Genomic DNA, 17675 nt, shown 5'->3' with positions numbered 1-17675 from the left:
GGAGCCCTTTCTGGGGGTTGCAGAGTGACTGCCTCCATGGTTTCCTAGCACCTCTAACAAAGAATTTCTTCATTTCCCTCCATTCCCAGCTCCAATCCCACCCAAGTCCTCTTAAGCCAAGGAAGAGTTCCTTAGTCCTAGAGCAGAGTTTCTTATTCTTAACCTTTTGACTGATGACATTTTTGGAATGGAAAATGTTTTTTTTTTTTTTTTTTCCCGGTAGGGGGCCATCCTATGCAGATGGGATGTCTAACAGCATCCCTGGCATCTAGCAGGTACTAGATGACAATTGTTATAACCAAAACTGTCTCCAGTTATTGCTAAATGTCCCCTTAAGGACCACTGCTCTACAAAATCTTGAGAGAGAAAGCAGCTAAATACCACCTCCAGCAGAAGATGTACAGACTAAGCCAAAGCAGGTGTAGACTTTTGAGGTGCCAGTTTCTTGAGTTCAAGAAGAGGTGGCCTCTGTCATTGACCTTTCAATTGCAGTTCCTGCAGGGTGTAGTGGTGCACACTTATAATCCCAGTGACTCAGGAGGCTGAGGCAGGAGGATTGCAAGTTTGAGGCCAGCCTTAGCAACCTAGCAAGATAAAAAAGGGCTGGAGATGTGGCTCAATGGGTAAGTGCCTGGGTTCAATCTTTAGTACCAAGCCAAATCAAACCCAAACCAAAAAAACTTAATTCCTGTTCCTGTTGATTGTAGCTCAGGGGTCTTTCCTTCCTCTCAAAGATTCACAGCTCTTGTTTTCCAAGTTTCATAGTATAATGCTAGAAATTAAGTTACTGTGGCCAGGTGTGGTGAGGCACACCTATAATCCCAATGGCTTGGGAGACTGAGGCAGGAGGATCTCAAGTTCAAAGGCTGCCTCAGCAAAAGCAAGGTGCTAAGTAACTCAGACACTGTCTCTAAATAAAATACAAAATAGGGCTGGAGATGTGGCTCAGTGGTTAAGTGTCACTGAGTTCAATCCCTGGTACCACCCCCCAAAAAGTTACTGTGTACTTATGTGCTCAGCACATAAGGGATTTACCTACATTATCAAATCTATCCTTATAAATTATCACAGCTAACATTTACTATTCATTTGCTATGGGTTGGTGTACTTTTGAATTATGATTTATTCCTGTGCTAACCTTTTGAAGTACTAGCTACTGCATTTTACAGCAAAATCATTGAGTTTCAAAGAGATTAGTTAATGTGTCCATGGTAATGCAGCTAGAAAGTGGTATAACATGGTCACAAATCCAGGCAATCTGGTTCTAGAACATGCACTCTGCTATCCTATCCTGTGAGACAAGAAGTATTGTTATCTCTATTTTATAAATGTAAAGAGAGAAAAAACAGGTGTCATATAACATGCACAAGATTATGCTGCTAGTAAGTATTTGATCAGGATTCAATCCAGGTCTCACTGTTAGCTCCCATGGACCCCTTACTACTAGCCATGTTGTAACTAAATAAGAAACCACCAATGCTTTTTACTCCTATCTCCATCTCCAGAGATGCATGTTTGTGATAGAATTAGCAAAGTAAGATAAACAAGTCATACTCTTTTTTGTGTGTGTGGGTGTGAGGGGTACTGGGGATTTAAACCAGGGGCGCTTTATCACTGAGGTACATCCTCAACCCTTTTTATTTTTTTATTTTGTGATAGTTGCATGGGGCTTCCCTAAATTGCTGAGGTTGGCCTTGAACTTTCGATCCTCCTGTCTCAGCCTCTTGAGTCACTGGGATTACAGGACTGTGCCACCGCCCCCCTCACCCCCCACAGCAAGTATTCTTTAAGTTCAAAGTCTCAAATGTGTTGTGAGATGTGTACACAAGTCTAGGGGGGAATTCTATCACCATGAACTTGTACAATCTTTGTCACCTTTGTGAGTCTAAATTTCCTCATCTTTAAAGATAATGGAGATAGTACCCCGGAAATAGGGAAAAAAGAATGGACTCTGAATGTAAATGAATCTGGAGTCGAATTCTGGTGCCATTCTTTTAACTATGTGGACTTTGAAAGCATAATTCATCCTTTTGGGTCATAATGTTACAAGTAAAAAATGTAGATAATACACATGTTATACTGTTAAAATAACTAATAAGTAAATAACTATAATAAGTAAAGTAAGTGTGGCATGTTAAGAGTCCATCACTGAGTTGGGCACTTAGAAGATTCTCAATAAATACAGGTTCTAGCTTCCTTGGTCTGATTCTTCGCTGCCGTTCCATTCTGTGAGTAGAGAGCCCTCTAGTGTTCACTGCATGTATTAGACTTAATAGATAAACTGCATTCTGTTCCTTCTGGGCTAGAACAGAAAGTGTGCGTGTCCTTGAGTTACTCTGGTCCATTGTGCGTTATGCTCAAGGTTATCTATCTTAAGACCTTGCTTGAGAAGTCTAAGTATGCTCGAAGAGAAAAAAACAGACCTGCAGTCATGCAGGTTTGAAAGAGCAAAGGCTACAATATTGTAAAATGTAAGTTATCTCAACCATCTTAGCAGTGACAACTATGTGCTTGTATGTTGTATGCGCTTGTTGGGGTGAAAGAGGGGGCGGGAATTCTGAACCTGTGAGACCAAAGTGAGCATGATTTGGGGTAAAAAAAAGCTCAGTGGAGGACTTAAGTAGGGGGAACTAGGAGGAAGAAGCAACAATAATGAGATAATCCAGATCCCAAAGAGCAAGAAAATGAGGAAACCAGGGTCCTATCTGGAATGTTGGGAAAACAGGTGCCCCAGCTCCTTTCTGGAGGCTTTTGGAGTCCATTGTGTTGGCTCATTTTGAGTTGTCCTAATTACGGGTTGTTCAGCACTCACCTTGTTGCGGGATCAGGGTTACTAAAATATCCTCCTAAACCTGGGGTAGTTCCACACAATGGGTTACATTGTGAAATACTAGTCTACTCCTGTAACCTAATCTTTAGTTTGTCTTGTAAAGTGTACTAATAATTTCTGTAACATGGACGAATTATCTCGCAGAATTTTCGTAAATTCTGCTTTTCCACAACTCCTGTTACTTCATCGTGTGCTAGCATTAACTAAAAAAGCCCTAAATTCCTCAGGCACCAGTCATGATAGTCATTAACTGTAGTTTCTAACAGGATCAGCACATTCGAAGAAGACTGCGCGGTGGGCTACTAGCTCACAGAAATCTCTTACTCCCGCAGACTCAAAGGTTTGGCGGACCACATTGCCCAGCAGACCCCGCGGCTCGGTCGGCGCGCGCGCTGTGCATACTGGAATTGGTAGTTCCAGACCTCACTGTCTGCCTGAGCCGGGCAGACCAGCGGACTCGCCTTCCCAGTTTGCCGCGCGGCCGGGGTGCTCCTCGCAACCAGGAAATGGGAAAGATGGCGACGGCTCGGCGACGTTGAGGCCGCGTTAGGCGGTTCACACTCAGGGTGGTGAGTCCCGGGCGGCGGAGGCTGTCCCCACTAGCTGCTGCAGAGAGGGCAAGAGTGGGGGCCACGTTAGTGGCTCCCGCTTCCGGGACGAGGCGGGCAAGAACGCTTCAGCGAAGGGGCACAAGCCCGGGAAGCTCTGGCGGGCAGGAGTGCAGGGGCGCGGGCCCCAGGGGTAGTATTGACTGCTGAGGTCTCACCCCCTAGTCTCTGGACGATGTTATGGGCCTAGACCTTTGCCCATGGGCACAGCGCCTGTGATACCCGTAGTCTGACCTATTCTTGTTTCGAGTAGCCCGTGCTCCAGCTAAACTGTAACTCGTTTACAAACCAGTCCATACCTTCCCGCCTCTGCACCGCCTGCATTATTTTGAGGGGAATTGCTTCTTTTCCGCGCCCTCAATTACACATCTTCAAATTCTGTATATACGTAAAGGCTCAAAAGCCACTTACCCAATGGAGCCTTCCAGATCCCCCTTTACAAATGAACTCCTGTAATACTTCATCTGAGCCTTCATCTTGGTATATGTCTTATGCCCTCTGTTGTTCTAAAAGCTTCCTGTGGACAGAATTTCCTTTGTAACTTACACAGCGCCTTGCACAGAGCCATGCTTATGGTACATGCTTGATAAATACTTCGGTGAATGAAAAGAATCCGCCCTTTGCCCTACAAGATCAGAGGAACTCAAAGGTGTGGAGATTTAAGTGGAAGGTTGCTGGGAAGCATAGCCGGAGGTGGCCTGATTATCTGTAATAAAGTTGTCTATATTTACTGTCTTTTTATTGTCACTTCTCATCCTCTTCCAGATTCACTAGTCATGCTTCTTTTCTGTTCCCTCCTTGCCATTGAAACAGCTTTTGTCAAGGTTGCCAGTGATTTCCATTTTTCCAAGTGTATTGGTTGCTTCTTTACCCTGTAGTCTTTCTCCACTTGGGTAGTACCTGACACAATTGACCACACCCCCCTTTTCTGCATTGCTACAGTTTACTTAAAAATTTTTTTTTTCCTTACTGGCTGCTGCTTCTTTCTACTGTGTGTGTGTGTGTGTGTGTGTGTGTGTGTGTGTGCGCGCGCGCAAGCATGTAACTTTTAAAAAATGTTTTCCATCTGTGATTGGTTGAATCCACAGATATAGAACCTTGGATGGATATAGAGGGCTGACTACTGTAATAGCATTCTCAGTGGTTTTATATGTAAAACTATATATTGTCTTGTAAGTTACCAAAGTAATTCCTAATGTAAAATTGGATCTCACCACATCCTGCTTAAAGCCATTCTAAGGTTCCATTGCAGTTAACTTGAAATTCAAGTTTCTTTGCCCTGTCCTAACACATTTTCATGATTTACTCCTGCCTACCTCACTAGACTCATCTCCAATCAACTACCCCCCTCCCTGCCAGGCTCATTCCCAGTCAATCACTCAAATCCTTTTTTTTTTTAAACCTTATTTATTTATTTTTATGTGGTGCCAAGGATCAAACCCAGTGCCTCACATGTGTTAGGGAAGTGTGTTCTATTACTGAGCCACAACCCCAGCCTCTCAAATCTTTTTAAGTCTAGTTCCTGCCCCAGTGCCTTAGTACTTGCTGTCTCTTCTATCTAAAAGTTCTTTTCCCTGATCTTTGTGTGATTCTTTCTCTTCCATCATTCAGGTTTCTGCTTAAATGTCAATCTACTAAAGTATTTTTCCCATTTGGTACAGTGGCACACACCTATAATCCCAGCTACTCAGGAGGCTGAGGCAGGAGGATCAAAAGTTCTAGATCAGCTTGGGCAACCTAACTAGAAACTGTCTCAAAATAAAAAATAAAAAGGACTGGGAATGTAACTTATAGAGTACCTCTGGGTTCAATTTGCAGTACCCAGGAAGGCAGGAGAGGGGGGACTCCCCATCATATCACCCTGTTTTATTCTCTTTATTAGCTCTTACTACTATTTGAAATTCTCTCTACTACACTAGGATTTAAGTTTTATGAAGTCAGGGTTCTATCTATGTTGTTTACTACTCTATCTCTAGTATCTAGAACAATTTCTGGCACCCAGTAGGTACTAAATGAATATTTGTTGAAAGAATGAATAAGGCCCAGGATGCTTTATAGAGATTATATCCTTTCTTTTGGATTTTCTTAGTTATTAAAGGAAGAAGTGTAAATATTTCTATATGGTGTGTGTGATTGCACATATAGAACAGTTATCTTTAAGATAAAATGGGTTGTCTGCACCTTTTGAAAGTACTACTTGTTCATTTTTGTTTTCTCATTCTTACACATTTTCCTTTTTTAAGACTATGTGGCAAGAAATGGCATAGGAAAGGAGGATTGTACACAAAAGCTTAGGAAACTGATATTCCAGCTGGCCCATTTAGAGGATATGTTCTGAGAAATGTATCCCAAGTCTTAGGGATGATGATTATGGTGGTGATGATGATGATGATGTAGAAGCAAATTCAGACTTGACATCATTTTAGCTCCTGACTGAATTGGATTTTATAGTCAAAGGAACAGTATAGCATGGTGTTCAGCGTTCCCCAGATAGGAGGGGAACAGATCAAATTCCTACTCAAACTTTTCATGAGACTGGATAACATAGATGATCAAGGCTGTGAGAAACTGTGTAGGGAATATCAGTTAGAACTTCTAGTTTTTGGTACTTTTTTTAATGTTTAATTTTGAATCTATGAATTGTAGATTCATGGGAAGTTGGAAAAAAAAATGCATGGAGGTCCTGTGTACCCTTCACCAAGTTTCTCCAGTTGGGGAAGCTACAGTTTTTAAAATCTATGTATAAGTGTGATCATTTCTCTCTCTTTCTCTTATTATTATTATTTTTTTTATTTTATTTATTTATTTTTTTTAGTGGTACTAGGAATTGAGCCCAGGGGCACTACCACTGAGCTATAACCCAAAACCTTTTTTCATTTACTTTGAGACAGAGTCTTACTATGTTTCCTAGACTGCTTCTAACTTGTGATCCTTCTGCTTCAGCCTCCTTAGTAGATGGGATTTGAGGTATGCAACATTGTGCCCACCTTTGTTTCTCCTTTTATTTATTTATTTAGATACCAGGGATTGAACTCAGGGGTGCTTGATCACTGAGCCACATCCCCAGCCACCCCCCACACCTTTTTTTTGAAAGCGTCTCACTAAGTTGCTTAGAGCCTTGCTAATTTGCTGAGACTGTCCTCGAACTTGTGACCCTCTTGCCTCAGTTTCCTGAGTTGCTGGAATTATGCACCACCATGCACAGTTGCTTCTCCTTTTAAATTTAGGTTTTTCTTTGTGGTGTTTATAATCTAAATCTCAGAGTTGAACTTTTTCTCTTTTAAGCTCAAGGTAATTTATCTCCCTTAGATATATATCTATATCTATAACTATATCTATATCAATCTATCTATCTATAGACTAATCCTGGCAGGCTAGCATACCTAATGTCCTACTAAGATAAGCAATATAGGATATTTCTAGAAATTGTTGGTACACTGTTCATTCACTAACATTTTAATACTCTTGCAGTCTCTAGAAATATGCTATACTCAAGGAATCCCAGCTACTGGGGAGTCTGAGGCAGGAAAATCTCAAAGTTCAAGGCCAGCCTGGCAACTTAGCAAGACCCTATCTCAAAATAAAAAATAAAAAGGACTGGGGATGTAGCTGAGTACCCCTGGGTTCAATCCCCAGTACCCCTCAAAAAATAAAATAATCCCAGAGAGACAGTACAGTACAGTGAGTAAGAGGGAACTTCTGGAGCCAAACTGCTCCTGTGTCCCCAGTCAAGTGAGTTTATGCTTCTGAATTTCAATTTCTTCATCTGTAAAGTAAGTAGACTAGTATATCTACCTCAGAGTTGTTTTGAGATTGAGTGAATTATGTGTATTAAGCCCTCCTTTTGCCTACAACAGATGGCAGGAGAACTGGCTGATAAAAAGGACCGAGATGCGTCACCTTCCAAGGAAGAAAGGAAGCGATCACGGACACCTGAGAGAGAGCGGGATAGAGACCGGGACCGGAAGTCCTCCCCATCTAAAGATAGGAAGCGGCATCGGTCAAGGGATAGACGTCGAGGAGGCAGCCGCTCTCGCTCCCGATCCCGTTCTAAATCTACAGAGAGGTAAAGTGACTTTGCATGTTTGTTACATGAGAAGGGAAGATGCATTTCAAACTTCTTTCTTGGTTCCTTCAATGCCTCTGGTATTAGGCATCTACTTTTCCTACATTAGTGTACTGCCATTCCAGTTGAACCTGCAAGTGTTTTCAGTTTTCCTCAGTGACTCAGCTCTCAAGTTGAGGGGGAACTTGAGAGATGAAGGTCCAGATGATCAGGGAAGGTAGTTCACATGTTTGCATGGTTGTCTGTGGTCTGTCATTGCCATTATTACTTAGAATTGCAACTCTTATCTGTAAGATATTCTTTGAATTTCATTGTTACTGCCCTGGGAAATACATTCCACAATTTGTGAAAATTACTTTGGAGAGGAAAGTGCATGAAAACCTTATTAGGGCTATAGTGAAGTAAGGTACTATGGAAATATCAAGTGATTTCTTAAATTTGCTGTCTTCCAGAGAACGACGGCACAAAGAACGAGAAAGAGATAAGGAACGAGATCGGAATAAGAAGGACCGAGATCGAGACAAGGATGGGCACAGGCGAGACAAGGACCGTAAGCGATCCAGGTACCTGAGGGAATGAGAGTGGGTTTTAGGGGGTGTTCTTATCTCTTCCTTTCTGCATTTCCTTTGGCTCAGCTTCATAGGAAAATTAATTTCTCATAGCAGATCTTGTTGGCAGTATTGCAGAACTGTCTTTCTAAGAAAGTATGTGTTTTCTTTAGAGAGTTAGTAATAGTTTAATAGTAAAGTCACAACATTTTGAGGCTCAACTTATGCTTAGAAATTAGTTTGAAAAGTTTATCAGTCTACAAAACACTCCTATAGCTCTAGTATACCATTCAATTTCCTACCCAGGATATACAACATATATTTGTTAAAAGAACTTAATGTCACTGGGTATGGTGGTACACTCCTGTAATGCCAGCAATTTGGGAAGTTAAGGCAGGAGGATTGCAAGTTTGAGGACAGCCTCAGCAATTTAGCAAAGCCCTCAGGAACTTAGTGAGACTCTATCTCAAAAAAATTAAGGGCTGTTACTCTGGGATTGTAGCTCAGTGGTAGAGCGCTTGTCTAGCATGTGTGAGGCATTGGGTTTAATTCTCAGTACCACATATAAATAAATAAATAAAAAGGTCCATCAACACCTAAAACGGGGTGGGGGGTGCTTGAGATGTGGCTCAATGGTTACTTGCATGCTAGGCATGCAACCATGTAAATACTTGCATGCTAGGCAAGTATTTACCACTGAGCTATACCTCCAGAACTGGAGGTAATATTTTTGACATTAATAGAGAAGGCCCTTCCCAGAAGACACTGGTCTTAGAAAAGGAGATTCAGGTAGAATAGGGCTGAGACAGGACAATAGTTAGATTTCAGAGTAGGCAGAGAGGGGACCTTGCCTACTAAGAGAGCCTTAGGACATGATAGATAACCATGGGCCAGGCTATCTTCTGTCTTGTTGAGTTGTGGGGAAACTTCTGTCCTCTTCTTGGGGCTCAGTCTGTACCTCATCCAAAAAGACTAGAGTAAGACAGCAATATGGACCTTTCTTGTTCTTTTCCCTTAAAGTTTATCTCCTGGCCGAGGAAAAGATTTTAAATCTCGGAAGGACAGAGACTCTAAAAAGGATGAAGATGATGAGCATGGTGATAAGAAGCCTAAGGTAAAAAAAAAGAACTAATTTTTTTGTCTTCCTCCAAAGTTGAGCCCTGCTTTGTTGGTCCAATGGAAGAGAGCTTCTATGGAATGAAATCCTGTGTTTTATCTTCAGGCCCAGCCACTATCTCTGGAGGAACTTTTAGCCAAGAAAAAGGCTGAGGAAGAAGCTGAGGCTAAGGTAAGAATTTGGGGGTCTCTATTTGTATACTCTGACTGACATGACAAAATACCATGTGCTGGGTGGCTTTAACAATAGAAATTATTTTGACCTACGTCAAAGCTGGGTTGGGTGGTCACACCAGTAATCCCAGCTACTTAAGAGACCAAGAAAGGAAGATCACAAGATTGAGGCCAGCCTGGGTAACTTAGATACTGTCTCAAAAATAAAATAAAAGGGCTGGAGATGTAACTCATTGGTAGAGCACTTGCCTAGCATATGTGAGAACTTGTGTTCAATCTACAGAACTAGAAGGAAAAAAAAGAGAAGAAAATCTGGAATTTCACTAATCTCAAATAAAAAGATTTTAAAAAGAAGCCCAAGGGTAGGATATCAGTAGAGTTATATCTTCTGAGGTCTCTCTCCTGGCTTGTAGATTTTTTTCCTGCTGTATTCACAGGAATATGGTCGTCTCTTTGTGCACATGTGCCCCTGTGTCTCTATGTGTCCAAATTTCTTCTTTTTATTATAAGGTCCCCAGTCCTGTTGGATTAGGACCTATTCTGCTGCCTCATTTTAATTTGATTTCTTCTTTAAAGGCTCTGTCTCTAAATACACAAATCCTGAGGTACTGGGGGTTAGGGATTTAATATGTGAATTTGGGGGTGCACATAGTTCAGCCCACAACAAGGTCCTAGGCCTATTTGTATTTTCCTTAATAGGTTTAATGCCTTTGCAAATATTTTGGGGGTCTCCATGCAGTCTTCCTAGCACTAATGTGATTATTCCCTGCTCCCAGATCACAATTCCCTATTTATTTTATTTTTTGTGGTGCTGGGGACTGAAACCAGGAGCTCACACATGTTATAGGCAGGTATGCTCTACCACTGAGCCACATCCCCAGACCCTCCCATTTATTTTGTAGCCTAAGTTCCTTTCCAAAGCAGAGCGGGAAGCTGAAGCTCTAAAGCGACGGCAGCAGGAGGTGGAAGAGCGGCAGAGAATGCTTGAAGAAGAAAGGAAGAAAAGGAAACAGTTCCAAGACTTGGGCAGGAAGATGTTGGGTTCGTTTTTCTATGCTGTGTGGAAAGTGTGGGATTATGGTGTCACTTAGAAAGAGAGAAACCTGTTTACTCCAGAATTTGGAAGAGGGAAGGATGATGGAAATTTATGAGAAAAGTATCTTATTCGATCTCCCTTGTATCATAAGTCTACCCCTCTTTTTCCTCATTTTGTGTCATCTGGATTCCCTTCATTCCTTTTCCTTTTTTCTTCCACTAAATTCTGCAACTTTTCTTTCTTTGGTCTGCAGAAGACCCTCAGGAACGGGAACGTCGGGAACGCAGAGAGAGGATGGAGCGGGAGACCAATGGAAATGAGGATGAGGAAGGTCGGCAGAAGATCCGGGAAGAGAAGGATAAGAGCAAGGAACTGCATGCTATTAAGGTGCAGGCCTTGGCTTTACACACACACACACACACACACACACACACACACACACACGAAATTTGGTTATTTGGCCATTCTGTTCTCTGGATGTGGTAAGTTGACTGATTTTGTGCTGTCTGGGCAGGAACGTTACCTGGGTGGCATCAAAAAGCGGCGCCGAACAAGGCATCTCAATGATCGAAAGTTTGTCTTTGAGTGGGATGCATCTGAGGACACATCCATTGATTACAACCCCCTGTGAGTGACTTTGGGCCTGAGTACTTTGTCTTTGACACTAGGCAGCCCTAGAGAGAGAGAGAGCTGGCGATGACAAAGGTAGAAGTAGGATAAACTGATACGGAGAAATTGGTAGAATAGTATTCAACCAGCTTTGGGCAAGGAAAGATGCTGGTTAGAGAACTGATGCATATTGGCAGTCTGTCTTTACCCCCTGCTGCTGTAATAGCTCCTTCTATTTTTTCTTCCTTTGTCTCAATTCTAGGTACAAAGAACGCCACCAGGTGCAGTTGTTAGGGCGAGGCTTCATTGCAGGCATTGACCTAAAGCAGCAGAAACGAGAGCAGTCACGCTTCTATGGAGACCTAATGGAGAAGAGGCGAACGTTGGAAGAAAAGGAGCAGGAGGAGTGAGTAGTTAAGGTTATTGGACAGAGTCCAGGGTCTCTACAGAAAGGAGGCAGAAGTTACTGATTCTTGCTTGCATTCTGCTCCAGAGCAAGACTTCGCAAACTTCGGAAGAAGGAAGCCAAACAGCGCTGGGATGATCGTCACTGGTCGCAGAAGAAATTAGATGAGATGACAGACAGGGACTGGCGGATCTTCCGTGAAGACTATAGCATCACCACCAAAGGTGGCAAAATCCCCAATCCCATCCGATCCTGGAAAGACTCTTCTCTGCCCCCACACATCTTGGAGGTCATTGATAAGTGTGGCTATAAGGTAAGAAGGGACGATTAGCCCAGGATACGTGCCATGTTCCTACAATCTGGGCATACAATCTTAGTTTGTGAATAGAGAATTTTGTTCCTTGATTATTTGGTATTTTCTCTGCACATGGGCACCAAAATGACCTTATCTGTCACTTTCTGGTGGAAGTATTTTCCATTTTAGGGATTGTGTTTCTTTTTGTGCCCTCTTTCCTCTGAATGGTACTCTGTGTCCTCCCAAATACATTGTGCGGGCACATAGGCCCACTGTGTTAGCAGTAGCCCAGGTAGTACCTGTACCCATATTCTTTCTCTGGGTCACTGCAGGAACCAACACCTATCCAGCGCCAGGCAATTCCCATTGGGTTACAGAATCGTGACATCATTGGTGTGGCTGAGACTGGCAGTGGTAAAACGGCAGCCTTCCTCATCCCTTTGCTGGTGTGGATCACCACACTTCCCAAAATTGACAGGTAGGTTCAGCTGGCTTCAGTTGCAGTGAGTTTGGCTGGGTAGGAGAAGTGAAAATGGCAAACGAATGTTTGGTGAGGTTTTTTGGTTTTTTGTTTTGTTTCTGCAGTGTTGGGGATTGAACCCAGGGCCTCGCATGTGCTAGGCAAGTGCTAGGCAAGTGCTCTAGAAGTGAGCTACATCCCAGTCCCTAGTGTTGTCTTTCTAAGTCTATAATCAAAAACTCCCTTCTTTATTCTGGGTTGGATATGAGGGAATAATTGGATTGTGATATCAAAGAAGTGTATGCTTGTTGCTGGCAGGGATCATTCCTTAGAGAAATTTGTTATTCTGGAGTCTTTAATTTTTAAGTGGGATCCCCACATCTTTTTCCCACTAGCCTCCCTATTCCCATAGCTACCCTTAAAAGTGATTTTGTTTTGCTCCTGTTTGTGGTTGAATAAGAACCAAAGCTCATGAAGCTGTGGGACACCCCATTTACCACAGGATCGAAGAGTCAGACCAGGGCCCTTATGCCATCATCCTGGCTCCTACTCGTGAGTTGGCTCAGCAGATTGAGGAAGAGACCATCAAGTTTGGGAAACCGCTTGGCATCCGCACTGTGGCTGTCATTGGTGGCATCTCCAGAGAAGACCAGGGCTTCAGGCTGCGAATGGGTTGTGAGGTTTGTTTCCCTAGCCAGCAGCCACCTGCTATTTGGGAAGGCTCCCTCTCTTGGGGATTTGGTCCTAGTTTCTGGAATAGATGTGCAGTAAAATGAAGAAAGGGCCTGGTTTATGTATATGTACTACTTATTTAGAACTTACATACCATTGGATCATACTGCACATAATGCATAAATATTAGCTTATTAATTCTCACAAGTATATGAGAGTATAGAGTGGTATCTCCATTTTATAGATAAAGCTGAGACTTGAGTTAATAAATTGCCTGAAGTTCCACACAGCAGGCTGGCAGGAGATATAATGGAGGTTCATATCCAAAGCCTGTGCTCCTATTACTCTGCCAGCCCATGTCACTGACTTTGCATGTTACCTTCCTCTCAGGAAAGGGGAAGTGAGCCTTTTAAAACTCTGTAGGAATTGAGTCATGTATAGACTTCTCAGTGTCATCTCTTCATGAGCCACTTCCAAAATACTCCTTAGTCTCTCTCCTATATAGAAAGTTCCTTCTGATTTTGCCTTCTGTCTAACCCCTTACTTTAGAGACTCCATTTATTCCTGAAAAAAAATCAAAAGCAACAAATGATTTCATGAAAGTTCCCATGAACTGCCAAACCTGTCTGGTGGTTGAAATCCAAGTCCTTTAGCACTGGAGGTCTATTACCCAACTGGGTGGATAGTTCACATCAGAGAAAAGAAGGGGTTTGCCTTCTGGGGCCCTATATAATTACACAGTACTCCCTAGATCGTGATTGCTACCCCGGGACGTCTGATTGATGTGCTGGAGAACCGTTACCTAGTGTTGAGCCGCTGTACCTATGTGGTTCTGGATGAAGCAGATAGGATGATTGACATGGGCTTTGAGCCAGATGTCCAGAAGATCCTGGAGCACATGCCTGTCAGCAACCAAAAACCAGACACGGATGAGGCTGAGGACCCTGAGAAGATGTTGGCCAACTTTGAGTCAGGAAAACATAAGTACCGCCAAGTAAGACTGCTTCCCTGGTTGGGCAAGTTCCTATACCTGCTCTTAGACCCTTTTTGCCTTAGATGGGTTCAGAGCACCTGTTTCTGGAATGATGTGGTATGCCTAGGTACAATCCTCTGACAGTCTTTAGGGATGGAGCTATTTAACTTAGTCCTGGAAAAATGATTTAAAAAAAAAAATCATGCTACTATCTAGACCACAGGTAGCAAATGCTCTAGCCCTTCTTGTTATTGTAGGATGTAAAATGCCTGGATGAACAGGTACTGGGAAAAATAGGAAGGCAAAGGACACTGTTCCTAAGCTGTCATTACAGTAGAACTTATTTCTACAGTAGAACTTATAGTAGAACTCATTTTAGATTCTTTAGCCAGTGGTGACAATGGGATATGTGATTATATCTGCCTGGGGCTAGGGCTGAGCCTCCTATTTTCATAGACAGTCATGTTCACGGCCACCATGCCCCCAGCGGTGGAGCGTCTGGCCAGGAGCTATCTTCGGCGACCTGCTGTGGTGTACATTGGCTCTGCAGGCAAGCCCCATGAGCGTGTGGAACAGAAGGTCTTCCTCATGTCAGAGTCAGAAAAGAGGTATGGGGGCAGCTGAGCTGGGGAAACTGGTGGCAAGAGAAAAGTTGTGAGAACTTCTTTTAGTGCAGTGTCTGCTGAGCAATTGTTCTGCTTGTTTTCTTTAGAATGCCTGAAATTGGTGTTCAAAGATCAGGGTTGGGTGTTTCACTTGGAGTAGGAAATATGCATCTCATTTTTCCCCAGGAAAAAGCTGCTGGCAATATTGGAACAAGGCTTTGATCCACCCATCATCATTTTTGTCAATCAGAAGAAGGGTTGTGATGTGTTGGCCAAGTCCCTGGAGAAGATGGGGGTATGTCTGGCAAGGGAGAGCAGGTTCTATGGCTGCTTTCTGAAGTGGGGTGGAGGAGTCCTCTAGGCACCTGCTCTCAGTTCTCACTCGTTCTTCAACCTTTCTAGTATTCAGCCAGTCAGGACCAAAGAGAAAAGGATGTTTCGAGGAGAACCAAGGCAGTTGCTGTGACTCCCTGTCCATTCTAGCAGTACCAGCCAAAAGCTACTGTGGGTCTTCATCCAAGTAGGGTGTGGGCAGAAAGAGGTTTTTGAGACACAGCCTTAGCAGAGTCTGAAGGTGTGAAATAGAGTTGGGTCCATGTTGTTTGTGTATGTTTGGGAGTGGAGATGATAGGGTCAGGAGGCAAATATTGATAATCATTGCCCTTGGTGGGAAAGAGTGTGTCCTTACCACTCAACTCTTCACCTTTAAATTTCCTGAACCTGCTTTCCATGCTAATCTCTCCTTCTAATTCTCGGAGAACTTCTCACCTGATTCTACATCTCACCAGATTGCTTTGCCTTTGACCTTACTGTCTCTGCCACACCCTGTTCTCTCCCACCCCTTTTTTCAGTCACCTATTCATTCTCCCCTTCAATTGTACTCATTCTTTCTCTTGCCTCCTTCCCTTTTCCTACCTGCTACTGTCCCCAACCCTTCTCCTCCATCCCCATTCTCTTTATTTCTGTGTCTTCCCATATTCCCATTATTGTCCACCTTACCATTCTTCCAACAGTACAATGCTTGTACACTGCATGGCGGAAAAGGTCAGGAGCAGCGAGAATTTGCACTGTCCAACCTCAAGGCTGGGGCCAAGGATATTTTGGTGGCTACAGATGTGGCTGGTCGTGGTATCGACATCCAGGATGTGTCTATGGTTGTCAACTATGATATGGCCAAAAATATTGAAGGTAAGTGGAGGGGAAGGCAGCTTCAGTCCAGTGTAAGGTGAGACTCCATATCTCCTCCCTTAGGGTTAATGCTATCCTGAGGAGCTCCCTGCTCCCATTCTGGGGATACCTGTCCTGATGAGAAAAGTCTTGCCCCTTAGCTCATCTGGGTTTGTCATCCTGGCACATGAGATAACAGTTCTGTCCTCAGGGTTATGGAAAAGAATGGGACTAGGTGACGCTTGGTGTGGTAGGATGACAACAGTCAGCAGTGGGAGTGGGGAGACAGCAGAAGGCTCTGTGGGAGCATCAGATATGGGCAGGGTAAAGTGGATTCTCTGCCCATAGAGGTTCACAGGGAACCGGATGCCTTTAAGAATACGAGCTTCAGATAGTGCTCACCAGGGCTTCTGGCCTGGTCCCAAGGCAATGTTCCTCCTGCTCCTTAGATTATATCCACCGTATTGGCCGCACGGGTCGAGCAGGCAAGAGTGGCGTGGCCATCACCTTCCTCACCAAAGAGGACTCGGCTGTGTTCTACGAGCTGAAGCAAGCCATCCTGGAGAGCCCAGTGTCTTCCTGTCCCCCAGAGCTAGCCAACCACCCAGATGCCCAGCATAAGCCAGGCACCATCCTCACCAAGAAGCGCCGAGAAGAGACCATCTTTGCTTGACACAGTACTCCTCCCATGGGTTTAAGGGCATGCTGTGAAGTTGCGTGATGCCTGTTCTTTAAGATCCTCACATTCCTCTTTCCAGGTATTCAGTCTTGGTTATGGGAGCTTTGGAAACAGTCAGACTCCCTGACTTAGACCCTCAAGTCTGGAGGCCTGAATGAGGCTATAAAAGGACAGGATACTGTAGGAGGCAGGGAAAGCACAGATTTAGGCCCACCTTTGCCCCTTGGGGGGGCTTTCAGATTGTACTGGGCCATGAACTCTTCCCAGGTTATAGGGCAACCTACTGGCACTACCCCCAAGACTGAACACACACCTGGCTGCCTGGGTAGGTCCTCCTTCTGCAAGGACTCAACAGTGTAACCATGTGCACTGCAGCAATGCTGTCGCCCTAGATGACCCAGGGGATCTGGCACCATGAGGACTGTGGACCTTGGACTCTGTCATTTTGACAGCTGTTTTCCCATTTGGCATATAAAACAAGTCGAGAGCCTTTAGTACTGTGCACAGCCCTGTGCCAAAGGGTGCTGTGCACTCTAGGCATCCCTCCCCCAGGGAATTTTTTTAGTAGATGTGGGGACAGGGTGAGCTGGCTGTGTCCATCTTTAAGTCACTGAGTGAAATTTCTGTTTTCTATTCTCTGAGAAGATGAGTTTGTATGTTCTGAGAATAAATAATGAATATTAAGGCTGTGTGTAGTTCTAACCAAACTCATCTCCTAGGTTCCCTGATACATAGGATAGGAGGGACAACATTGGGCACAGCAGATTGTTTGGGAAAATGAAAGTCACATCAGTGGGAAACCTAGGGTCTCAGCTGATACTCTTAAGTCATAAATAGCACTTGAGGGGAGATGGACAAGCCATGACAGCAGGATCATAATGCATCTCCCCTCTCCTGCTTGAACCTCATGTAACTTGTGGCCCTAGCCTGGATGCCACCTAGGGAAAAAAAGAAAGCATATGAAATTGGGCAGGTAAGGCAATTAGAACCACTCAGATGCACCCTGTCGCTATGCATCTGACACCTTGTCATAGTACCTTTGTGGATCCGCAGTTACTAGATACATTTGCTCATGGGAGGGGACAGTGAAGGAGGGGTGGCACTGTTCCCATCCATGCCCCTCTTATGAAAATACTCTACCCCTCAGTTGGGCAAAGTGTAGCTACTTTTAGGGCTTTTCTGGCCTGAGGCAGAGACAGTGGAAAACTTGACTAAGCCTCTTCCCCACCTCTCAGAACAAGTGCTGCCAAGTGTCTCTCTCCAGACACCATGGGGATGAGAGGGTGGGGATGCCTGGGAGCACAGGGTCTCCTGGAGCTCTGCCCTTTTCTTCCCATTCAATGGATGGTTGGAGAGAGCGGGAGGACAAAATACCTACTTCTGTCAGAGCTGGAGCACATGGTGAGCCACCTGAGCCAGCAGATATAGAAT

General features: G+C 44.0%; 1 protein-coding gene across 1 annotated transcript; it reads left to right on the top strand.

The window, feature by feature from the left end:
• The first annotated feature begins 3264 nt into the window (after nt 1–3264).
• Nucleotides 3265–17243, top strand: DDX23 (DEAD-box helicase 23). Its single transcript, XM_079139562.1, has 17 exons — nt 3265–3399; nt 7296–7504; nt 7957–8067; nt 9073–9166; nt 9275–9340; nt 10245–10383; nt 10632–10765; nt 10893–11005; nt 11250–11393; nt 11481–11706; nt 12021–12166; nt 12651–12828; nt 13572–13814; nt 14250–14401; nt 14585–14693; nt 15412–15586; nt 16015–17243. Exons 2-17 carry the CDS (start codon nt 7296–7298, stop codon nt 16236–16238), a joined length of 2463 nt encoding a protein of 820 aa, XP_078995688.1. The 5' UTR covers nt 3265–3399; the 3' UTR covers nt 16239–17243.
• The last annotated feature ends 432 nt before the right edge of the window (nt 17244–17675 follow it).

Source organism: Sciurus vulgaris, assembly GCF_902686455.1.
Source record: "Sciurus vulgaris genome assembly, chromosome: 5".
Classification (NCBI taxonomy): domain Eukaryota; kingdom Metazoa; phylum Chordata; class Mammalia; order Rodentia; family Sciuridae; genus Sciurus; species Sciurus vulgaris.
The sequence above is the reverse complement of the archived record's forward strand: the minus strand, read 5'-3'. Positions and strand labels throughout refer to the sequence as shown.

What these genes read in the sequence shown, in the direction of transcription:
- DDX23 (XM_079139562.1), top strand. Translation starts at nt 7,296, where the DNA reads ATGGCAGGAGAACTGGCTGATAAAAAGGACCGAGATGCGTCACCTTCC. An exon ending in AGGAAGAAGCTGAGGCTAAG is followed by an intron (nt 9,341 to 10,244) that starts GTAAGAATTTGG and finishes TTTATTTTGTAG; the next exon opens with CCTAAGTTCCTTTCCAAAGC. An exon ending in GAAGAAAAGGAGCAGGAGGA is followed by an intron (nt 11,394 to 11,480) that starts GTGAGTAGTTAA and finishes ATTCTGCTCCAG; the next exon opens with AGCAAGACTTCGCAAACTTC.